This window comes from Passer domesticus, chromosome 3 (assembly GCF_036417665.1).
Source record: "Passer domesticus isolate bPasDom1 chromosome 3, bPasDom1.hap1, whole genome shotgun sequence".
Taxonomy (NCBI): domain Eukaryota; kingdom Metazoa; phylum Chordata; class Aves; order Passeriformes; family Passeridae; genus Passer; species Passer domesticus.
Window position 1 is genome coordinate 110,682,902 of NC_087476.1, and position 24,047 is coordinate 110,706,948.

General features: G+C 45.6%; 1 protein-coding gene across 2 annotated transcripts in view; it reads left to right on the forward strand.

The window, feature by feature from the left end:
- Positions 1 to 8,112: 8,112 nt before the first annotated feature.
- ALK (ALK receptor tyrosine kinase) overlaps positions 8,113 to 24,047 on the forward strand; it is a 305,573-nt gene continuing 289,638 nt past the window's right edge. For both annotated transcript variants that reach the window (XM_064415113.1, XM_064415114.1), the window contains exon 1: positions 8,113 to 8,836. In XM_064415113.1, coding sequence (XP_064271183.1) covers positions 8,254 to 8,836 — 583 coding nt within the window. In that variant the 5' untranslated portion in view covers positions 8,113 to 8,253. The remainder of the gene's footprint in view (positions 8,837 to 24,047) is intronic.

The window sequence follows — 24,047 nt, forward strand, 5'->3', positions numbered from 1 at the left end:
GGGCTGTGAGCAGCAAGGCAGCGAATAAAGAATTCAATCCATGCCTTTCATGGATTGGATGCTAATTGATCAGCAGTTGTTCAGCCTAACCCCAGTAAGGGAAGATCTACCAAAGCACAGGCTGGGCTGACAGCTGGATCCTGGTGGCCCAAGGTGTCTGTCAGGCAGTTTAGGTCAGCAGGATTAGGAAGCAAGACTGCACCACATGGAGGGACTAAGGATGCTTCCACTTAAAGTTTGCTCTCTTCCTACACAGTCCCAAACAAAATGTGCATCACCAGCCCCATTGTCAGCTCCCTTTGTATTCTTCCTTCAAAGCTGATGTGGCTAGACACCAAAAATTGTATCTAGAAATAGTCCCCATCCTCAGCTGTCTCTTTGAAATAATTGTGTACAGACACTTTGCCTTGAGGCCTTGCCACTGCACCTTGGATCTCACATCTCACCCAGAGCACAGATAACAGGTGACTTGCAGTGGGAATTCAGTGGAAGAGGGAAAACATAAATGCCATGTCCCTCTACACACCACCAGGAGTGCTAATACTCAGTAGTCACTATATCTTTCCAAAATCTAGCTGGAAAACACTGCTCCTACACATGATCTCCTTGTTGATAGCTTGGTTTTTTTTCCTCAACAGTATTTTTCTCCTTTTGCTTTCGTGACACTCCAATATGCCTGTCCAAATCAAGATCTCCACATTTGGCTGTGGTGAAGCCTTCCCAAAGCTGTGTTGCCTAAGGAGCTGACTGTTTATATTCTCAGCTAAGTACAAGCAGAAGTGCTATAGCAAAGCAATTTCTGATGCTTGCTCAGTCTATTATAAACCCATCTTTCACACACAGCACTCCATTTCCAAGAGTCTTCTGACTGATTTTGAGGCTGCATGGTATTGCTCAGGTCTATTACCCCAGTAATATTTCCTAGGAAGTTCTGGCAAAGGTTTGCTAGAATGTGGATATGTGAAATTTACTGGGTCTTTCCCAACATCTAAACAGTAGAAATTAGATCCCAAACAGGTAATACATTTTTCCTGGCATGGATATCTTAATGCTTGAGTTTGTGAGTCTTTTATCAGCAGAATGTGCCTTCCATGGGTGTCACACCCTCACCTCTCACACCTCACTGTGCTTCCACAGAAGTCCCCTGTTTGACTTGTTCTCTTTCACTTTTTTGCTGATGCTGAAATGCAGACCTACCAATGTGACTTTTCCCCTCCACAGTAAAGGTTAGCACTGTATTTAATCCCCCCTTCCATCCTTTGAGACTACCTTGGTTTTCCTCCACTTTTCAAAATTAATTGCCAGCGACAGAGTCAATTCATTAGCTAAATTAAAAACCTGGGAAGCATATTGTCCAGATCTGCTGATCCCAACCTATCAGAGAGTTGAACAAAGTATTTCCTTACCTGGCCTTCATTAGCAGCTGTATTGGCCAAGCTTCTATTCCTTTCCAATTGTCCGTACCACTCTCCCTGTTAAAGACCAATTAAAAAAAGGAGATGAAAAAGCAGGCCAGCAACTCAACCACTGGAGATCCCTCATTGATTTCTTTGCCTCTCTTCATGCATTAATGGGTCCATTTTCACATTTTCACTTTTTCTCTTTCAAAGTATTAACAGCTGTTCCTGTGCCATTAAAAGACTATTAATAAAGACACATCTTCATTTCAGTTTTCAGCTCTAACTTTCTTGTGGTTTGTGGGAATGAAACAAAGCAATACAGTGGGAAAAGCACACATCTACATGCTTTGATGCACTACCTAATTTCCTTGGGAAAGGTAAAGAACAGTCTGTTTGCTGGCACTTGTCTCAGAACCCTACTTATTTTATTTTTGCTCATCAAGCACATGCAGATTATTATTTCATTGAGTGCCGTGTGTGCCTTAGGCATTCAGGGCTGCATCACCACCCAAATGCAGGCAAAGATCACCTTCCCCACTGTCTTGTCTCCAGGCACCTCAGGGCTTTTTCCATATTGTCCCCCAGGGAACATCCCCTCTACAGGTGGCAGAGCCACTTGGGTCTGTACAGCGCCTGCACCAGTGACACTGACCAAAACCAAATTCCCATGTGCTGAAGTCAGGCACATCATAATACCTTCTCCTGATCAACAGCTTTTTGGGGGGCAAATATAGTAGAGAAGGAAGAGCCTGAAACGATTAGAGTAGCTGACTCCACTCCAGGCAATATCACCCAGAAATATGAAAGGGGAGCCTGGAAGAAGGCTGCGGTGTGCCACAAGACATTTTTTAAATCTAATTCTCAGAAAAGATCAGAGAGCAAAGGCTCCACTCATGCCAGCCTGACTTATCACTGGGGCCAGCTTTAACTTCCTAGTTAAGATAGAGGTCAATAAGGTGCCCATATAAATTCCAAAATAAAGAGCAAATTTGAGAAGACATGGTCTATCTCAGCAAGATGGTGAGCATAAAGGAATCAATTAAATTGTTCTGCAACATTATCTGTAACAAATTATTCTGTACATTAGTTGAAAATCTGAACTGTGCCCAGGGTCTACCCAGTTACACTCAATAGGAGACTTACTAATCACTGAAATGAGCCTAAGCATTAGACTCAAATTGATTGAATCCCAGGGGAAAATACTGAGAACTGAAACCTGCAGAAGTCCCACAGCAGCAGATTAATTTGATGGAAATCTGATTGATCTGTGCAAGCAGGAAAAAAAAAGCCTATAAGAAACTGATCATTGAGATTTTTAGAACATTTCCTGTGGCCAGCATACAATAATCTGCAATAACAGACATTTTCAGTAGCACATGAAACTGTGGCAGAGTATGACAGTCCGAAAGAACGTGGTGAAGAGTGCAGATTTGAGGATGTAGTTCCCAGTCCAGGGGCATTTTGCACATTTGTGCATGTTTATAAGGTTATCCACTAGAGCAGAAGAAGAGGTGGAATGAAAAGACAGGAGCACAGGATTAATTCAGTCCACTTAGCATTTATTTCGAGTAAGTAATCTGAGCTCAAAGGAATAGAAGCATACAGATCGATTTGAAATCCTTCTGCACTGGATTCTATGTTACAGCACTTATGCACTTCAGTTTGTTTCCAGTTGTGGACTAGTGATGCACCAAGCATAACACAACACTGTGACTGTGGTGGCAGGAAAGCTGTGATTAGAAGAGAGGGTCCTGGGGAGGTGGGGCAGTGCTGAACTGAGCCAGCTTCCTGCTCTGCCTGGAGACTTGTGCTCAGGTCTCACCCTGGACTCACTCCCTGGAGGATGGTTCCATGTGTGAACAAAAGGGTGAGAAAAATCTGGCTTAGACAGGAGGCCTGCACCAGGTTAACTATGAAAGGAAGTGGGTCAGAGCTTCTCACTCTCTTTTTCCCCCTCTCTTTCACTCTCACCGTTTGCCCCAGCTCTGAACTATCTGCATGAACTGATGATATTCGCTGTTCTCCCTTCTCTGCCTTTATTTATCTTCTCCCTTGCTTTGTTTGGGCAAAGCACGGCTATTCCATGCTCCATACTGTTTTTTGTGGGAGTGGGGAGCTTGTGTAAGTGTTTTGTGACTTGTGAGCCAGCACCTTTGAGAAGTTTCTTTGGAGGACTTGAAAGTTCATGGCAGTGTACAGTACAAAATTAACAGCTTGTTAGCCACCACATGTGGAAGCTTATTGTACAAATTCAAGGGCTCATTATTCAACACCTTTTGAGTCTCAGTAGTGGGTGGCTGCTGGAGTTGATTGAACTATAAGAGTTCCCTGATCCATGGCCTGGCATCTTTGTTCAGCCTGGTTAGAAGTTATAACAAAAATCATGGCTCTCCCTGCACCCTCTTCTTTAATAAAACAACAACATCACCAAAACAAACAAACAAACAAACAAACAAGAAAAAATCTTGTACATCTGGCTCCCTGTGCTATGTGAAGTTCTCCTCCCTCTCAAACCCTCCCTTGTGCCTCTCCCCCAGGAAAAGTCTTTTTTAGGAGAAACCTTTCTCTTTTTCTAGGAGAACAGTTTTTAAGAGAAATGGATGCACATGGCACAGTCTATTCCAGGATAGGCACAGTTGCTGAATTTTCCATGTCCTGGGTTAGATTTCCCTGACCAGCTCCTGGGTCCTCGTGCACTGAGGCTCCTGACAGCTGTGTTTCATGGAGGTAATTCAGGTTGACTCCTGTGTGCCCTGACAACCCCTGCAGGCCCAGCAGCACAGTCACTGTGGGCTGGTTTGAGCAGCTGCTGCCCTGGGCTGGGGCAAACGCTGTGTCTGCATTGCTGCTCTTTTCTCCCTTCAAGGGCCTGGTCAGGAACACAAGATATTTCCCCTGGACATGACCATGGTGGCTGAAGACAGATTCTCCTTGGTGCACACCATCCAAGCCGTGGGAATGTCTCTGGCAGGCCTCCTGTGCCAGCTTTCAATCCCCAAGATGCTGGAATTAAGGTAGGTCCAAGAGAAAGAACAGCTTTTGATTTTAAGTGACTGCTTTAATTGCAGATTCTAGGCAATGCCATGCCTAAGGGAGAAGTGATAGTTGAAAATCTGCCCTTTTCACAAAAAATGCAGGAACTCAGAGACCTTTGCAAAAGTTTCCTTTGGCTCTTTTACACTCCAGCTGCACTGGAGTGCATTCCATTACTGCACTGATGTGGCACTAAAGCAACCACTCAACTTCAGCTCACTGGTAAATAAAGGATGGAGGAAGATAAATGTCCTGCTTTGAAAGAAATCCCTTTTTGGACTCCTACAGCTACCAGTGGATGAACTGTCCTGGGAAGCTTGCTCTGTGTGAGCCTGCTCAAGGAGGGGAGTTGGACCAGAGGATCTCCACAGATCCCAAAAGCCCATCAGTGGACATTGCTATGCTCAGCCATGTGACAAAACAGGCAGGGAGCTGGCAGCTGGAGTTGTGGCTTTGGCTTGGAGACTCCTGAAAGCTGATGTGTCACTGGGACAGCCTGTCCCAGCCCTTGCCCTGCCCTCCTCCAAGCCCTGGGCAGCTGTGGAGGCTCTCTGTTCCCCCAGAACTGTACCCAGTGACTACCACACACCAGTGTCTTTGCTTGTCCAGGTGATGTCCTCTCTTGGGGTCCCACACCTGCACGGCGACATTCATGGGACAAGTGACAGCTCAGCCAGAGCACAAGCTTGCCTTTCCTTCCAAAACTCACCTGGTGAGCAGCAAAGTTATCCTCCATTGCCAGACAGGGCCATTGGAGGCTCTTGATTGGGATCAGCCTGGAAGAACCAGGCTCTGCTCACAGAGCAGCCCTGCAACAGAAGGGGCACTGGGGAGCTGCCACCCAGCCCCAGCAGCCTGAGCATGGCAGAGCAAGGACCCTCTGCCCTCCTGGGCTCTCTGCTCTGCACAACATTTCTCCCAGTGCCACTGGCAAGGAGATGCTGGTGTTCCTGGTGCCTCTCCAATCCCTCTGCCTGCTAAAAGGCACCACAGACCCTTCATCCCTCCCACACCAGTTCACTCCACTAGCTACACATCCCTGGCACTCCAGCCCAGCGACAGGGCAGCCATCCTCACCTCTGCCAGCCTCTCCAGACTCCTGGCACTGTGTATCCTCCACTGGGTAAAAGACAAGGAGTGGAGGAAGGGCAGCAGTGATGCCTCTGCTGCTCGGCTGGGGGACAGAGCTCAGGGACATAGCCCAGAGCAGAGACACTGCATGGCAGCGGCTCACCTCCTCCAGGGGTTAGATACTTGGCATAGGTCACTAGGGCTCCCTTTGCCCTGAGCAGTGGGAAGGGACAGAGAAAGAGCTGGATAAGCCCCCAGCTGCCTGTCCTCTCTTCTTAGACAGCTGTGCTCCATACCACCCCCAAACACAGAGGCACCTCTGCCCAGCTGGGGAACCATGTTCTCCTGTCTGGCTGCCCCTGGAGCATTTCCCAGCTTGCCCCTGTAATGTTCCCACCCACAGCTCCTTCAGTGGCTGGGTGCTGCAGAAAGGAGAGGAGAACTAGTGCCAGGCCCTGCTGCTCCCCCAGCCCAAGGGCAGATGTGCCTGCACAGCCCTGCCCTGCGGGAAGGACACAGGGGCAGGACAAAGGCCCATGGTGGGGGCAGGACAGAGGTGCTGCCAGAGCCATGGCTCCCTCTGAGCTGCCAGAACAGCAGCTTTTACCCTTCCCAGCTGGGGACCAAAAGGGGGATGTAGGACATGGAAATGTCCCCATCAGCTCCCTGCCAGGGGAGGCAGAGATCATTCCCAGAGTGGTGTGTGCATGGCTGGGAACCTCTCCTGCCCTGCCATGGGGTGCAGCAACACAACTAACCCAGAAGTGGCACTGCAGGAACCAGTGGACCAGATGAGAATTATGGAGGTCCCATCCTCTTCACTGCCTTCCTCCTGCTCCTCCTCTTCCTCTTCTTTCTCTGCCACTGCCTCCTTCCTGCTGCTCAGCACCCACAGCTGGCCCAGGGCTAAACAGAGCTGTGGGTGCAGGGAGGTGCTGGGCTGCAGAGGAGAGGCAAGCTGAGGAGTTGGCCACCTCCTGCTGGGCACAGCCCTGGTGTCACTGCTGGGACAGACACTGGTGCATCCAGCACTGAGGTGCTGGGACTCATGCCAGGGCATCCCTGCCCCGTCCCAGAGCCAGGGATGGCAGCCTGCTGGTGGGTCATGACGGGACTGAGACCCAAAGTCATTAAAACTGAAAAGTAAGGGATTAGGCTTCACATGTTGAGCAAGGTGATCTAGTGGGCTCTGAAATAAGAAGAGATGGGGGAAAGCAAAGGTGTGTCCAAAGCGTTTGCAGCCAGAGAAATGCCAGCTTCTTGGATGAGCTTTGAATCAGCTCACCTGTAGGAGCCTAAACACAGCACAGAAATGGCTTTTTTTTGTATAAACTCTATTATTTAACTAATCCTTCAGCAATTGCCCTGAAGTTCCCTCCCCAACGCTTCTGTAGAGAAAAGATCATGGTTCCCTTTTCTAGCATTGCGCCTGCAATTACACTCTGTGGCACTACAATTACGGAGGCATTACACTGTGGTTCTGCTCCACAATATCTGTATATTAACATTAATTTGATATAAGCACAAGAATAACTGCACGACAGAATAATTGCACTCTAATGATTATATAGTTAAAGTACCTGGATTATAAAAATATACATGCATTAAGTATCAAACTAAAGAGATAATAATAAGTCATTAATTCATATAGGCAACTTCCAGAAATATGAATGAGTTATGATTAGCTATCCTAAGGCACAGCACTAATGTAATTACAGTAATTAAATTGTATTTATGAAGGGTAAAAGAGGGGAAATTGTTGCATGAACCTTTCTTAAGGCTGTTGTTTTCATGCAGAAATGGAAGAATTTTGATCCGTTTTTTAGAATGACTTATACTCTAAGATTTCTCCCCCCCCTACTTCTTGCTTATCTTTTTTTTTTTTTTTTTTTTTTCCTTTCTCTACAGGGGAAAGACATGCAGGGTTGTTTTATGGACGTCAGCCTTCAAGGAGGTAAGGAAGGAAGCCAGGAAGGAAAGGAAGGGAAGAAAGGAAAGGAAGAGAGGAAAAGGAAGGATGGGGATGGAGGACACAGGGAAGGAAAGGGAAAGAAGGAGAAGGGAAGAACAGGAAAGCAAGGAAGCAAAGCAGACAGGTATGTCCATCATTGCCTGCACAGAGAGAAGAGGCGGGGAACGGGACCCCAGAGCCCCGCACTACACGGGGGTGGCAGCAGGGCTCGGCGCCCGGTGCCCGCCCCCAGCCCCTCCGGGCCATGTGGAGGTGCGGCTCCAGCCGTGCTCCTGCCGGAGCGCCGGGTCCGCCGCTGCGGGCAGCAAGCGGCCGCTGCCCGCTCCCGGGTCCGCGCGTGTCCCAACCCAGTCCCGGTAGACCGTGAGTGTATCAGCCCAGTCCCGTGGTCCGCGCCTGTCCCGGCCCGCTCCCGGGTCCGCCCGTGTCCCGGCCCGCTCCCGGGGGCCGCGCACCCGGCCCCGCTCCGCGCCCGCCGGGCCAATTTTTTCTTCAATGAACGCTCCGCCCGCCCCGCCCCCGTTCATTTGCATAATGAGCGCTACCGGGGACGCCATTGGCTGCTGGGGGGCGCGCTCGGGCGTGACGTCAGCGCTCGCTGGGTAATGCCTGCGTTGTGGCGGGTAGTTGGAGCCGGCAAAGCCCGCGCAGCGGCGGCCCCGGGCGGAGCGGCCGGCGGCGGCCCCGAGCTCCCTCCGCAGAGCACCGCGCCGGCACCGCGCTCCCCGGCGCCGCTCCGCCGGCGCAGCACGGGGCGCTGCCGGCCTCCCGCGGGTCATGGCTGGGGACAGGCTGCCCGCCCGCCTCCTGGCCGCCGCATGCCTCGCCTTGAGCTTGGCCCCGGGGGCGGCGGGACCGCGGGACACCCCCGGCCTCTCGCGGCTGCAGAGGAGGAGCCTGGCGATGGACTTCGTGGTGCCCTCGCTGTTTCGCACCTACGTGCGGGAGCTGGTGCTGGGGCCGCCGGGGCGCGCCGCGGCGCGGTGCCGCCTGCGCCTGGACTGCGCGCCCCTGCTCCGCGCCGCCCGCGGGGCGCTGCCGCGGCCCGAGCCGCCCGCCGCCCCCGCCGGGCCCTCCGCGGCCGGGCGGCGGCTGCGGCGCGCCAAGCAGCTGGTGCTGGAGGTGGGCGAGGGCACCGTGCGGGACGGCTGCGCCGGCGAGCCGCCGCCGGGCTCCGGCGGGGCGCACCTGGAGTTCAACCTGACCGAGCTCTTCGCCTGGTGGCTCCGCGCCGGCGACGGGCGGCTGCGGGTGCGGCTGATGCCCGAGCGCCGCGGCGCCCTCCCGGGCAGCGAGCGAGGGCTGTCGGCGGCCATCCGCGCCGCCCGCCCCCGCCTCCTCTTCTACGTCTCCGCGGCAGGTGAGCCGTGCGTTGCATGCCGCGCACCGCGCCGGGCAGCGCCCCGCGCCCGCTCCCGCGCAGCTCCGCCGTGCCGTGCCGTGCCGTGCCGTGCCGTGCCGTGCCGTGCCGTGCCGTGCCGTGCCGTGCCGTGCCGTGCCGTGCCGTGCCGTGCCGTGCCGTGCCGTGCCGTGCCGTGCGCCCTCCCGCCGGGACGCGCGTCCAGCGCCCCGCGCCGTCCCGGTCGCTGACAGCCCCGGGGATGCGGGAAGCGCTGCTCCCCCGAGCAGTCGCGCCTTCCTCTCCCGGCTTGTCCCTAAGGGCTGCGCTTTGCCGGTGCGAAATGTATCGAAGCGCTTTGGTCTGTTTTGAAAGTGATGAGGGTTTTTGCGAAATGCCAAGAGTTCCTATGTGCTAGAAAGCCGCAAGCAAGACCTAGAAGGTTAAAGTGTCATTAGTCAAAGGACAGCAAGATCAGGTTCTTTGAAACTTAAAAAATATCATCCTAAAAAGGGATGCTTCCTCAAAGTGCTACGAGTGTTTTCAAGGTTATGTGCAAGCAGACCAGGGAACAGCACAAATATCTCCAAAGCTGGGTCTGGCTCCCGATTTTGTACATTAATGCTACTATCTCTATTACTGGATATTGATATTAATATTCTTAGTCTCCTTTAAACATGAAATATAAGGGCTGATTGACATTTTAAAATCCCAAAGGATCCTTAGTGAACTGCATTCTATCAGCTTCAGTACAAGAAGTTGTACATCTGAGAAGGCTCATGCAGCACTGGTACTTGTTCACTGGTTCTCTCTTGAAAAGAGAACCTGGTTTAGAATTTTGGTTCTGGTGGGCGGTGATTGGCAGTCACAGTTTGGGGCAGCTCCTTTATCTCAAATCAGGACTCTGTTATGGGCCAGTGATCAAGAGAAATTTCCATTCTGTGTGTGCATTGTATCTTCAACACAAGCTGTGATTCAGCCTTTCCTACCAGAAGAATATAATACCTAGAGGACTGCAGGTCCAAATAATTTGTCACAGTGAGTTAAGTCAGGCACCTTTTATGAAGCTTTGTAGAAGTCAGTGGTGTGTCCCTGAGTAGCCACCTACTTAATGGACCACAGAATACACTTCAGTAAATTCACAAGAGGAGGAGAAGTCACTGCTGGGCTTTGAATACAAAGTTGGAGCAACTGATTTTTGATGCTCATCTGAAAAGATGGGAGAGCCATCTGAAGAGCTACAAATGGAACTCATCTCCTTCCTTGCTGCCTGAAATGAAAACCAAAGCTGACTGTCAGGGTAGGCTGTGTGTGATTAAGTCCTGCAGCTGTGGCTAAAGTGAGGTACCCAGGTGAGCTCTTTCTGTGTTGGATCTGGCAGGGATAACACAGAGGTGCTGTCCACCACAAGGTGGCTAGGTGAGGCCAACACCCCCCACTTCCAGCAGGTCTTGCCTTGCTACATTGCTGTAAAGAAAGAATAATTAAAAATTAAAGACACCAAACCCTACTGTCTCCTTTTCTTTCTGTTCGGGGGATTTGTTGTGATTAGCACTTGTTTCGATTTACAGATCTCCTCGGGCAGTGAAGCCTTAGTTGCAAATGCCATTTTTACTCAGGTACTTACAGCAGCGATGGAGCTTGAGGACATGCATTTGTCTTCTTAAAGGATGAAGGTGTGTTTTTAACCTGAGGGAAGGGCATACGTAAGAACTAACAGGTTCTCTGATGTAAACACAATGCAGATGGAGCTTTAACCAAAGCTATTAAAACTCACAGGCTTTATTTTGTCTGTTGTCTCACCGTTGAGGAGAAATGCATGTTTTTCCAGACCAGTAGGAAGCTATGCCCTGTAAAATCATGTTGGAGAGAAAGCTCTGCTGTTCTTACTGCAACACAGTCATGCAAAGTCAATCACAGAGGAGGCAGGGAAAGGAGGAGCAGAGGGAAGGAATATGGACCTCCTTTGCCTATATCGAAGTGGTAACTTCTCCTTGCAGCTGTTCATAATCTTCTGTAAAAACCCCAGTCTCTTTCTGAATTGCACCTCTGCTTTTTCAGCAGTGACTCCTCAGCATAGTTACACTGTTTATGGCTTTGCCCTGCATTTGTAACGTGGGTTTGTTTAACAACATTAGGAAATCCATTCCTCCTGCTTTGCTAAGGTGCTGCCTATGTGAGCACCATGTGTCACTGCCAGCCTTAAATCTGTGCTGTGCAGCCCTGCCGACAGCAGGATGTGCTGACACAGTGATAACAGCATGAACAGCATCCACCAGCCTGTCAGATTCCAGCAGTTATTGACACCATTGCAGCTAATGTGCACGGGGCTTAACTAAAGCCCTTCCTAAGGCAACTGAGCCTTTCCTTCATTGCTTAAGCTAATTGGAAATGGATTTCAAACAACACAATCCTCGCATCAACAATAGGAAACTGCTTCACTTTTGTAGGAATACTGGGCTTTTGTTTTTCCTCTTGTCTGCTGGAGATGTCCAGGGTTGCAGTACTTCCCAGAAAAATTTGTAATTACCTTGCTAAATTATTTTCACCACATTATCCTCTGTGTGAACATAGAATGAATTCTATTTTAGGGTGAGAGAAAATGGCAAGGGGATGAAGTCCCACTGACCTTAGAGGTGACAACAGAGTCCTATAAATAATGCTTTATTCTCTTTAATTTATACTTTCATTTGCTGGCTCAAAGATAAATTTAACTGGAGTGAACCCTTTCGTTTTTGAACAGCATGCTTGCACAAAGCATAAAGCACTTTATCTCAGTCTGTTACTGAACAATTAGTAAAGGATGTACTTACGGGCAGCTGTTGTTCAGCAGACAAGCCATAAAGTTGAATTTCTACAGGGCTCTTCTGCAAATATTCTTGATGCCAGATCTCTCTGACACTCTTCCTTGTGGGAACAGAGCATCATGCAAGAGGCTTCCATTTAGAGAAACTGCATGCAACTTTCATTCAGTTGGAATAGGACCAAACCTCAGCCCATCTACCTTTTCTGTGTCAGCTTGGCCCTTTCAAAATCGGGTACAAGAAAGTTTTCCTCTTGGAAATTCTTTCAGACCTAGTACTGTCTTCTTAATCTTCTCCCAGTGCTTCTCTGGGACAAAAAAAAAATCCAATTAATTTGAATATTTTCTGTATGAAAGACACACAACCAAGAAATGCAGAGGAAGGGAGAAAGAAGCTTGGACAGGAGTGCAGCGCTGCAGATCTCCTGGATTTGTGGTGAACCTCTCAACTACCAGGTTGCTGTTGACTTTGCTGTCATTGTCGGTGGTTTTGACTAGAAACTCTGCTGTGCCTCCAAGGAAACCTTTCCCAAAAGAATCTGATGAAAACCAGTATATTGCCATGGGGAACTGAACAGCCAGTGTGAACATTACTGTCAGGAGATTTTCAGGCTGGCTTTAGTTCTGGTCTTACAGGATTTGCTGTATAGTGTTGAACCACTGTGGGTCTCTGTAGCAATGTACTCTGGACAGGTTATTGAGCTTTCTTGGGGGAAATAATCCAAGAGCCCTTCCACTCTTACCCTCCACTGGTATTTTGATTTTTTTCATTTTAAACTCACAGGTAACCAGTTCTCTCACTATAGGGCACCTGAGCCACAAATGTTGCTAAATAGGTTTCTTGTGAGTTTACCCAGGAAATTTAATAAGCTGAAATGGCCATAAAATAACTTCCCATGAAAATTAATTGCTACTTACATATGCAGAGGTGGGAAGCATATGTTAAGAAGGGGCATACAGGGTTGAAAATGAGTCATTCTTTCCTCTAAAGGTCAATGTACTTTCATTCATGAAATAGATTTAACATTCCAATTATATTTTTTAAATAGCAATGCATAACTTTTCATCCTCTGGCTAGGCGAAATATTAGTCCTGCACTGTGGCCTTCATCTAAAATTTTATTAACTTGCCACATGTATTCTCCCTGAAACTGTCTGCATTCACTACATACCAATGCTATTATAATGCTGAGGCAATTAGGTTTTACATCTTTAGGGGACTGCTACTATACACCTGAACTCATTTGCAGGAGGAACCCTTTGCCTAAAGATTAGAAAGAACTTCAGACTAGATAAAAATGTGGTTTTGAAACCGGACATTTTGTAAATGAAAATCAGAGCTCCAAGCTGAAATTTGACTGTGCTGAAGTCTACAGAATTATTTCTGCGTATTTTAGAGGTACCAGCATTTAATCAAGGTCTCTTAGTTACATTTTTCATTATATTTTGGTTTTGTTTTGCTGCCTTCAAATGATACCATTTGGAGTTGTATCATACTGATCAGAAAACTGGTGAAAGATATTGGTCACTTTGCAGTTGCTCTCTGTTTTTTTCTCACCCTCAGCTGTGTGCCACACCTGAGATCTGATCTTGCTCTTCTCATAAAGCAGTGGCAGAGCTTGCTGGATAAGACTGAGACGCTGCCATCAGGGGTTTTGTGCTTTGCTTCGTCTATCAGGCCAGCTTTGCCAGTCTGAGGCTTAAAGATAGCATGAATTGCACTTGAGTTTACTCTAGACTCTGAACTAGTGCAAATCAAGGCTTTCCTTTTCTACCCTTGGGTTGTCAGTGGTACCAATGGGTTGCCTGTGGATTACCAGTTGCTAAATCAGTGAATCATGGGTGTATTTAGAAGCCTCTTAGACTTTCCTGCCCTATTAGGTATGTAGTGCTTCCCTCTAGTTCTCCAGCCATTGGTGCTCTCCAGAAATCTAGATATAGCCAGTTCACAGTGCCTCTTATTGAACTGGAAATGCTTTTTGAAGAGGAAACTAACTGTCTAGTGATGAGGTTTGCCTGGCTTTGTGAGCAGTATGATCCTTGATCCTACTGCTGCCCTGCTTGTTCCTGTCCAAGTCACTTTCCTACTCTATCAGCACTAAGAAAACTCATGGCTTATGAGTCTTTAGACTCATGATGCCTTGTCCATGTTGACCACAAAAATTTGGCTTGCAAAGCCATGAGGCTTTCACAGTAAAGCCACCAGGATTTGCATATTTGTTGCTGATTATTGACAGATAATATTAGAAATTATGCTCAGTCTTTGAGTGTTTCATGGAACGTGTGATGTGATCACATGATTTTGTTTTCCCAAAGTTATGTGGTGTTGCTGATCCTCATTGGGAGCCAGGATTATGCACAATGTGTTTGTTATTTCTAGATCTGTTTTCTGCAAATTTTGTTTACTTTTAGGCTTATTGTTCTTATGAATGTTCTTATTCATAAGCATGTTCAGTAAAATAGCCATAAACAAACACCAAAAGGGGCACAAATAACAATTTATTATGTTTGAATGAACATTTATGGCACATTGGAAAAATATGTTTTCTCTAAACTTGCTGTGCTTTTATTTGCACGTCCTTAAAAACAGGGAATAAATATCTACAGTAAAGAAGTGCACAAGGAAACTTAAGTGCTTTATTATACAAAAGCAGAGACATTCTTCAAAATCAAAGGCAGTTTTGTAGTGTCTGAGTGAATTGGATCCTGAAGTAATCTGGTCATTTGGTTCACTGCACATCTCACCCAAAGATTACATGATAGGAAATAAAATGTGTGTTTCTGACAATGTTTGTGAATTAGCCAAAAGAAGTAGAAGAGTTGAAGGGAGACTGGCAGGATTTAGCACTTACAAAGTTCCCAACTAAGTGAGTCTTGTCTTAATAAAGAAGATCCCACCTTTTGGATACATCAGTGCTAACTCCCTTGGAGTGATGATGTTTTGAGAATCCAAGTTGCTTCCCAAACAGCAGCAAATTCCACACTGTTCCTGGACATTTCCTCTCTAGTTCTCACACCAAAGCATCCTCTTGGGCTACTCAGAACTAGAGTACTGAGACTAGGAGATGTATGGTTTTGACACAAGTGATTTATGTAATAGCAAACACCAATTCAGGTTGCTTGCTTTCTAGATCTCTTTTATCCACTGAGCAACAGCATCTGTTTCCTGGGAAGCCACTTCTGAGCTCAACATGGTTGCTGAGACTGCAGTGCTGGCCTGAGAAAGGTCCTTTATGAAATGTGCCACATTTGTCTTTCTTCTTTAATTCAGAAAGATTTGGTTGGAGAAAAATGTCATGGAAGCATAAATGCAGATTTGATAAGTCTGACCTTTCTTTTCTTGCGAACAATAAATGTCAGAAAGCTTAAAATGACAAGCTGGAATGGCTGGAGGTTATTTATGTGTTTAAATATTTAGGGAAGAAACACATTTTGAGACTAAAGTCTAATTTACATGAGTATTTTGATTTATGACTGAGATGGCCGAGTAGCTTCATGGTTGTCACTATCCTGCTTAGCATGGCTACTCAGAAATTCCCTGTGGCAGCATAGGTAGGACATAGATATCTCTACCTGCAGAAGCTGTGAACTCTATCAGTTGTAGTGAAGGAGAATCAGCTTCCCTTGTTAGTCAAGTAGGATCTGTGAAGTGTTGAATGTTCTAAGTGTACCCAGTAGACAGAGCTGGTGGCTGGCCTCAAACTGACTTCAGACAAGTTTCCAACAACAGGCATTTCTTTGGCCAAAGAACTTCAGTAGGCAACTGCAAGAACTGAGCTCTGGTTTGACTTCCAACTTAATTGCCGTGCAGTACACAGCTCTGCCATTGACATCTTGTGTGAGATGAAATACTTCCCTTTGTGGTGGTTACTTCCTTTGCAAAGCAAGGGTAGTTTTGACTGCTTTTGAACTCTGTTGGTAGATGGTGCTTTTTTTGTGGATTAATAATTCTTTTACTTTCTAAGAACATGAATAAAGGCAGTAAGGTGCAGTCTGAACTCTCAGCTTTTTAAGGGAAAAGCTAAAAGAGCTGGTACACCATATTGATTTATTCCCACCTCTGCACTGCTAATAGTCAAAGGACTGCTACTTCCTTCAATTCAGTGATAGCAAACTTAGAGTTTCGGTTGATACTACAAGAAAATCAGTTTCTCTTTTATTTTGAAAAAAGTTGAGCCCTTCCTTAGAATGTTTAAACACCACCTGTCTTGAAGCCAAATAGACAAATTTAGATTTGAAATTTGAATACTTTGTGAGCCTTTGACCAAGATTATTTGTACCCTCACGGTAAGTGAGAACAGGATAGGCTGTGGCCAGCTGCCCATGTGCTTTTGGCAGCAGCAGCTGGGTACCATCTCCATTTGCAGTGAGGAGCTGCAGGTGTTGGCAGCTGTTGGCTAATGGGGACTGCTGAGCAAACCAAGCTCTGCTTGTCCTGGGGAAGGGAGAGTGTTGTGGAGGCACTGAGAGAAGGTTTAGCACTTTAGAATCAGACATTTGCACAGAATGTGGCATTTGAGATAGTTTAAAACTTTGGTGGATTACCTGATTCTTCCTGGATTGCGGATGGCAAAGTGGAGATACTAGGCTGAAGCCTTTAAACTAGATGGTTCTAGAAATATTGGGCATCCCCTTTGCAACTTATCACCTTTACCACTCTTCAGCTCAGTTTGCAAATCTCAAGAGTTTCCACTGGTATTTCAATGTTTACACCAAGGCAGAACTACCTTTTCTGCTGAACAAGGGTGTATGGTGAGTCTATTTTTGGACTGGGATTTCCCTGCAGTAATGTCGCATGAAGAAAGAGGTGGAGGCTCTTTCTGCAAGTTTCTCCCCATTTCCTTACTGACAAGCAAGTCTTGCTGGTCTCATGTCTTAAAAAACCTTGATGATGGTGAAAGAAAGAATTTTCTTTCTTGATGAAAGAAAACTGACTCTATTGTCAAGTTACAAGCTGGGCAAAGGAAGAGAAGGCTGTAAGGCGAAGAGCAGAGAACATCTGGGTGGTGAGTGCAGGGGGAAAAGCAGGATCCTGCTGTGTGAGGGTGGGAGTACAGAGGGAGATGTCCATGTGTGGATTCTTGTGCTATATATTTCTTGATGTCTGTTAGGAAGAGAAAATGCTAGTCTCGGTAGACATACTGGAAATGGTGTTTTTCATATGTCACACTCCTTCTAAGAATTTAATGTTATTGAAGTTTTCTTTCCAGCTCAGTTTTGAAAGCTGGTGTGGTTCTTTGGAACTTGGTTGTTGTAGTCTAGCTGAATATTTGTGGCTTCACTTACTAGAAATCTGTGGTGATGCTTGAGAGCTCTGCAAGTTGCAGCAGACCTCTAATTGCAACTTGTACATTGGCATTCTCCTGCTGTTTCTGCTGGCCCATTGAGTAATGAGTTATCTCGGATGCATCAAGAGAGTCTGGGCTTTTTATAGCCTCTTTCGTGTTGGATTCTCAAACTACTTTAAGCCTTATCACCCTAGTGACAATGCTAAGCATTATTATATCTGTTTTATAGAGAGATCATAGAAGCCAGGGATGGAAAAAGCATTATTTGATTATGTTAGACTGCAAGTGCTGAATAGAATTTTCTCATATAGAATATACTATACAGGGAAGTCTCTCTCTTTGCTTCAGCCAAAAGGCCAAGAAAGAACAAGAAATTGGAGTTGAGAGGCTCACTAACTTGCTGGAAATACTGCAGCAGTTATTGGCAAAACTATCTGAGTCTCCTCTGCTCCACACCGTGTTTGTGACAGTCCTCTTTAAATAAATCTGATTTTGTCACATTCTGCACCTTTTGCAATACTGTTTTCTTCTTAGTTTTGGGATAATCTGTGATCTGCTGAGCCTCTCCCTATCTTCAGACATCACCCTGTGGCCTTACCCTTTGTAGGGCAGTGTATGTCAGCATTACAGACCATGATGCAATGGTTATTTCCAAGGGCTGTTTCATTATTGATGCTAATTAAACTTGAAACTAATGAGAAAGGATTACTTTTTAGGGCTGGAGAGGAGGCCAGAATAGTTATTATAGGTTAATTATTCTTCTAAAATACTCGTTTTAAGTAACAATTCATTTTGTCAACTTTCTTCTTACATTGTACAAGAGCCTTGTTTGAAGAGGTTTCAAAATATAATTGCTGCACTGACCTCATCTAGCTCTCAATCAGTAATCTCCTTCCATCAGCAAAAGGTTAATAAAATCTTTAAGGAAAGGAATTTTGTACCTTATCTATGTGTAGACGATTTAGAATAGGTCTCCCTGCAAGTGTTTCCTATTACCCTTCTGCATGATTTCCTTGGCATACTTTTTAGATGTGAAAAATGTTGCATTCCATAAAGCTTCCAAATTTAATGGTTGCTTTGCAAAACAGGTGCATTACCAAGGCAGGGAGTGAATCTACGTGGGGCTGGCTGAGAATTGGCACATAAGTCAGAACACACTTCTTTGTTCTCAAAGATCTACAGTGTGAAATCTGTCCTCACTTTGCAGGACACTGTGGTGTCCATAACATGATCAGTATTTGATAAGTAGCCAAGGGAGGATATGAGACTTGTTTTACATGGGAGCCAAGGTCTCTTTCTGGCTGGGAAGCACTGTGGCTTTTGAAGGGGAGGACACACACTGGTCCACTTTGCTCCTTCCCAGCTGTTAGGTTGAACCTTTCTTCTTCCTGGCTCTTTGTAGCGATGAGGGATGGCTTCAGATTGTTGCAGTACTGTGCTACAAAAAGGGTAAGGCAGAGCTGCATTAGTGATATTGTTAGTGCTGAAAGCTGAATAAAATCATAGAATTATGTAAATTGGAAAAGACCTCCAAGATCACCAAGTCCAACTCTTAACCCAGATCTACCAAGTCCACTACTACACCACGTCCCTAAGTGCCACATCTACACATTTTTTGAACACTTTCAGGGATGGTGATTCCACCATTCCCTGGGCAGCCAGTTCTAATGCTTGATAATCCTATCACTGAAAAAAGTTGTCCTAATATCCAATCTAAACCTCCCCTGGCACAACTTAAGGCCATTTCCTCTAGATCTGTCTGTTTTTACCTTGGAAAAGAGACTGACCCTTACCTGGATAAACCCTTCTTTAAGGTGGTTATAGAGAGTGATATGGTCACCCCTGAGCTTCCTCTTCTCCAGGCTGAGCCCCCCCCAGCTCTCTCACCTGCTCCTCACCAGACTTGTGCTCCAGACCCTTCTCCAGCTCTGTTGTCCTTCTCTGGAGTCTCTCCAGCACCTCAGTGTGTTTCCCATAGTGAGGGGCCCAGAACTGGACACAGCACTGGAGCTGTGGCCTCACCAGTGCCCAGTACAGGGGCACAATCACTGCCCTGGTCCTGCTGGCCACACTCTTGCTGACACAGGCCAGGATGCCACTGGCCTTCTTGGCCACCTGTGGAACATGTCCTTTTCCTCTGGACAGCTTTCCAGCTGCACTTCTGACCCTCATACACTTCTGACCCTCATACAGGCCCATCAATCCAGACTATCCAGATCCTCTGTTTTTGTGGAAGGAAGGAACGCAATCTTTATTAGCTGTAAATGTTAGGGCAGCTTATGTGCTCCATTGATTGTGGCCTGATGCCTTCTGTCAGGGCACCTGCTTTGCATCTTGTATTAATGTGAGGGCTGTGAAGGCAAACACCCGTGGATGAAGGCGGTGCTGCAAGCAGCAAGGCCCCAAATGGAACGTGGGATGCTGTGGCTTTATGAAAGCCCTTACCTACTAGCTCCACTTTTCAATCTATCTTAAAAGGGCAGCATTCACCAGGCCTGAGTTCGAAAAAAGAGTTACATCCTCCATCTGAGTGCTGGTATCAAGTTCAAAGATAAAACACCCTCTGAGTAATCACTCTTGCCACTGGGCTCTGCTTAGGCCAGCTCATAGGATTTGGGATAATATTTGAAGTGCTGAGTCCCTTTTGCGATTAAGGTTTTAAATCACACAAAGATTGATCAAAAGCTCAACGTTTCCCTCTTTCCCTTACCAGCTGACTGTCCTTTATCTCTTGAAACAAAGCAGCATTAACTTTTAAGATCTGATTCAATAACATTTTATGGATAATAATTATGACTGATATTAAGCCTTCAGCAACCAGTCTGTACAGAGACTTAATGTATTGAGGTTTATTACCACTGTAACCTATCTTTTTACATTGGTTGTAAAGCAGGATCAGCTATACTGATAAGAGGAAAGAGAAGCATCAATGAACTGTTTGCCTTTGCTTCTCTGCAGGGTGTTCTATTGTTGCCACTTAATATTGCTGGCACAGTGGGAGTTTGCTGGTGAGGAGTTTTTGTTTACAGAGTGTGTTTGCGCACTTGCAGAATGAATGAAGGAATGAGTGCGTGAATGAGCTGCAGCAATTCTATGCTGGGAAAAGGAATCTAGTACTGGATAAACCCTGGAGACCAATTGATCATACTCTCCCTTTTAATAACGAGTGTGAGAATGCACAGTTCTTAGACACGAGCTCAACAGCTTTCTCTAAGGCATATCCCAATAATGGAAGCTCTTAAATATAGAAGACTTCTTTAGACACCCCATATTAGTGATTTTTTTCCCCAGAAGTTTCCCAGTTTCCTTGATCTCATCAGGATATAGTTGTATGTACACGTCATAGCAATGAATGGAGATGGTCCCTAAACCAAACTGCAGACCAAGCTGAGCCAAAGAAACCGCTGGTTTCTGGATCTTTAAATGCTGTGTACAGTGGTCTAAATATAAATTACAATATTACAATTACATATTACAATTTCCTTACAAAAGGAAATTCATCTTAGTTTCCATACAGGTCTTCAAGGAAAGTTCTCCTGCTGTATTGGCACTCAAAAAGTCACCTTAAGGACCCAGGACTGGGTCCTTGCTGAGTTGAACTTAGTGATGTTCATGCATCATTAACTATAGCTGTATTATGTAGTTGCCTTTTTTGCCTTACTTCTCAACATAACTTTCTGTATAAGGAAATCTACCTCCCCGGTAAGTTCAAATAAGATGCTGTCTGCTTATGTCCTTTTTGCCTTTTTGATGGGAAAGCAGAAGGGAATTCTAAAGTGCTCTGGGAGCTACACGGAGGCCTTGCTTTGACATCTCTAAATATGTGAGTAATGGGGTGCTTAGAACTGATTTTACGTGTGATGGATGCTCAACAATAAGGAATCACAAATTGTGAGCAGCAGAGCTTGGAAAGGAGAGCTGCTCAACAAGATTAATGGGAAGGGAGACCTTTAGTGTAATGAAAGACAGTTCCAGCTTGAAAACAGACAATGCCACACTAGATCGAGTCTTGAGGATTTGGACAGTCAGGTTCCTTCTGTGCCTTTGTAGAGCCCCTTCCTAAGCAGGGAACACTGAAGAGGTGCAAGAAAAGTGCACTGTAAGTTCCCACTTCACCTGCAAGTGAGTACACTGGGACACCAAGGGAGCAAATTGTCCAAGGGATGTCTCCAAGTGGGGGATAGGGCTGTTGAAGGAAAACTAGGAATTTCTTTTTGTTGTAAGAAGTGCAAGCTGCTGAGAAAAGCAGGATAAGACTCCAGTAGAATGTAGCTGGGTCTGAGCACTGCAGGGTTTATTGTACAACAATTTTCCTGTGGAGAAATGACCTTAGACAAATCATGCAAGTGAAACCTAATGGGAAAAAAAAAACCCAACTTGTATCTGCTTTCAATTAGATAGTAATTATTATTAGAAGAAATATCAAGTTTAAAATAAAACAAATATCTGTACTCAAATAATTTAAAAAAACCCCAACAGGTGAAAGTGTAGCTCATCTATCCCTTCCATTCTAAGTTGAAAAATTCTATTAACTCTGAATATCATGACTAAAGGACTATGAACAGGGAGCAGAATTAGCAAAATGTTAGTGGAGCTGGCTGCAGGATCATTGTTATGACTACAACTGTTATTCTCTGTCTCTGACAAGGATAATAGTGTATGGAAATGAAGCCAGCAAACATGTAAAATACATCTAAATACAGAGGACAAACAGCAAATAATAACTGGACCAGTAATCAGATGCTGAAGGCCTTATCTGTTAGTACAGTGGCTTGAAAGATGGCAGCGCTGGTAGATAAACATTAGGAGGACTATGAAGCTGAGGATAAATAGAGCAATATCCTCTAAACAGTAAAGAGCTGAAGCATAAGACCCTGGAAAGACATTCAGGACTTATTGCTTGAGAAAGATCCCTAAAGCTGTCAAGCAGATGTGCAGCTGATAAGTAGATGACTCGCTGGGACGTTGACTGAAATGGCAGAAGGAATAAATCAGAAGGGATTGCATTAGTGTAACTGAAGGCAGTACATTACTTTGCTTTGAAGTATAGTGTCCTGTGGAGAAAGCAATGACTGTCATCCCATAAGAGTGATCAAACTGAGTTGAGACATGTCCCAGATTTAGGCTGCAGTATAGTCAGGGGTTTCTCTTCCCAGGACTCATAATTTTCAGGTTTTCTTGAAGGCTTTGGACTAGAGTTTGATGGGAGGAGTAAGGGGCTGATCCTAAGCCTACTGAAGCCAATGGCATCTCCCCATTGTACATCTGCTCCCGTCTCCTGCTCTCAGGTACAGACAGACTGGGCAAGAACCACCTTTTCTGCTCTTTGCTAGTGAGTGCACAGGGAGACAGCACACCTCATGTTCTGTGTCAGAAGACAAAAAACAGAACTTATTTTCAACCTGGAATTTTTTGTCAGCGCTTAGTCTAGGTGGAAATGCAAAAGAAGGCCTTGGTGCTACGTTTAGTGGTTGGAACAGTGGTGTCCATCTGTCTTTACACAGGTCAAATGAGCAAGGGAGATACTAAGAACTCTGGTTCTTGAATTCTTGTGGTTTTGTGGAAGGGGCTTTTGGGCACATCCATTGCACTGTAGCATGTGTGTTAGCCATTAAACTCAAACTTCCTGCTGTAGCCCACTCTTAGACCTTTGGCATCATATATCTGGGTTTTGAGTTGAGTTAAGACAGGGAAGCATCAACCCAATAAGGGGAATGATGGTGTGACAGCATCCTAGTGTAAGCAAGGGGGAAAACAGCTCTCCAGAGTTCAGTGACAGGAGGAAGGTGCTTGTCAGGCTTACCAGAATATGCCTAAAGAAATGACAGTCACCTCTTAAAATGTTTACGTTCACTCTTCGTTAAACATTGCATCCTTGAAGACCGAGTTTCAAGTTCTTTACCTTTATTAAAATGAAATTATATTTGATTTACGCCAAGATACTGTACAGAACAAACAGACCTGGCACATCTCTAAACTGAGGGTGAGCACCTTTTTACCTTTTTCACTCTGTCTATGCTACTGTGGTCATGCCTTCAAGATAAGGAACTTTTGCATGGCATCCCAGACTTGAAATTGTAAAGGTTAATGAATTTGCCCTTTCTGCCCCATGGAAAAGTTCTCAGTATATGATCCTAAAATAATTTCAAACACACTTTTGTCATTTAAAAATTTGAAAATAAGTTATTTTTTAAAATAGGGATTGGGAAGGGGGAAATGAGTCAATATTCTTTCTGAAAAGAAAAAGACAACTAAATTGAGATGTCCATCTGAAAGGAGAATGTGATTTTTACTTCAGAAGGGATAGAAAATGTCTTGTTCCTACCTCTAAAATCCTTTCCAATAGTCAAATCCATCTACAAAGATAAAGAGCTGAAGTATGATCTTGTCTCTTAACGTGTCTTTTATCATCACGCTCATCTCTTTCTCCAGAAGTACTTGAGGATGGTAGAATGGCATTCAGATTAAAATGCTCAAGGGAAGGAAAAATAACAGGAAGGTCAGACTTGTATTAAAGATTGTATTGAAGTCACATCAGCAGAATTACCAGAAGGAAGAACAGGCAAAGTACCTAAATGAAAACTCTTATCCAAACTAGTTTACAACTAACATGGAAGTGTCTTTAATCTCCTGTGTTAGTTCAAGCTAGGATAATTCAGAACTTTTCTTTCCTAGTCTCTCAACTGGTCCATGGATTGCTTCTGTGGAGTAATATCCTGAGACACATGTATTTTATTAATAATTTTGGTTTCATGGCAAGACCAAGGCTTCTTTCTTATGGGTACATTGTGAGCCATCTTAGTATAAACTTAGATTCTCTCTCAGGATTGCCATAAGAAGATAAATTTTATGTGGCAATTTTTGAGCTGCTCCACAATGTCTCTAGCCTAGCAATGAAACCCGACTTTCAGGGTGGCTTTGAGAACGTGGTACTGTCTAAAACCTTATCACTGACCTCCCAACCCTGGTCACTGCTTTTCCAAAGCCACTCTCCAGAGCCTCATGGGCACTTCCATTACCCAGAAGTGATCACAGTGTCTTTTGAGAACCGAGTCCTGCAAGCTCTGGAAGCAGTTCTGTTTTCTCTGGGTAAAACACAGGTATCTCTTGCCTCTCTGTAGCATCTGTTGTTGGTACACATT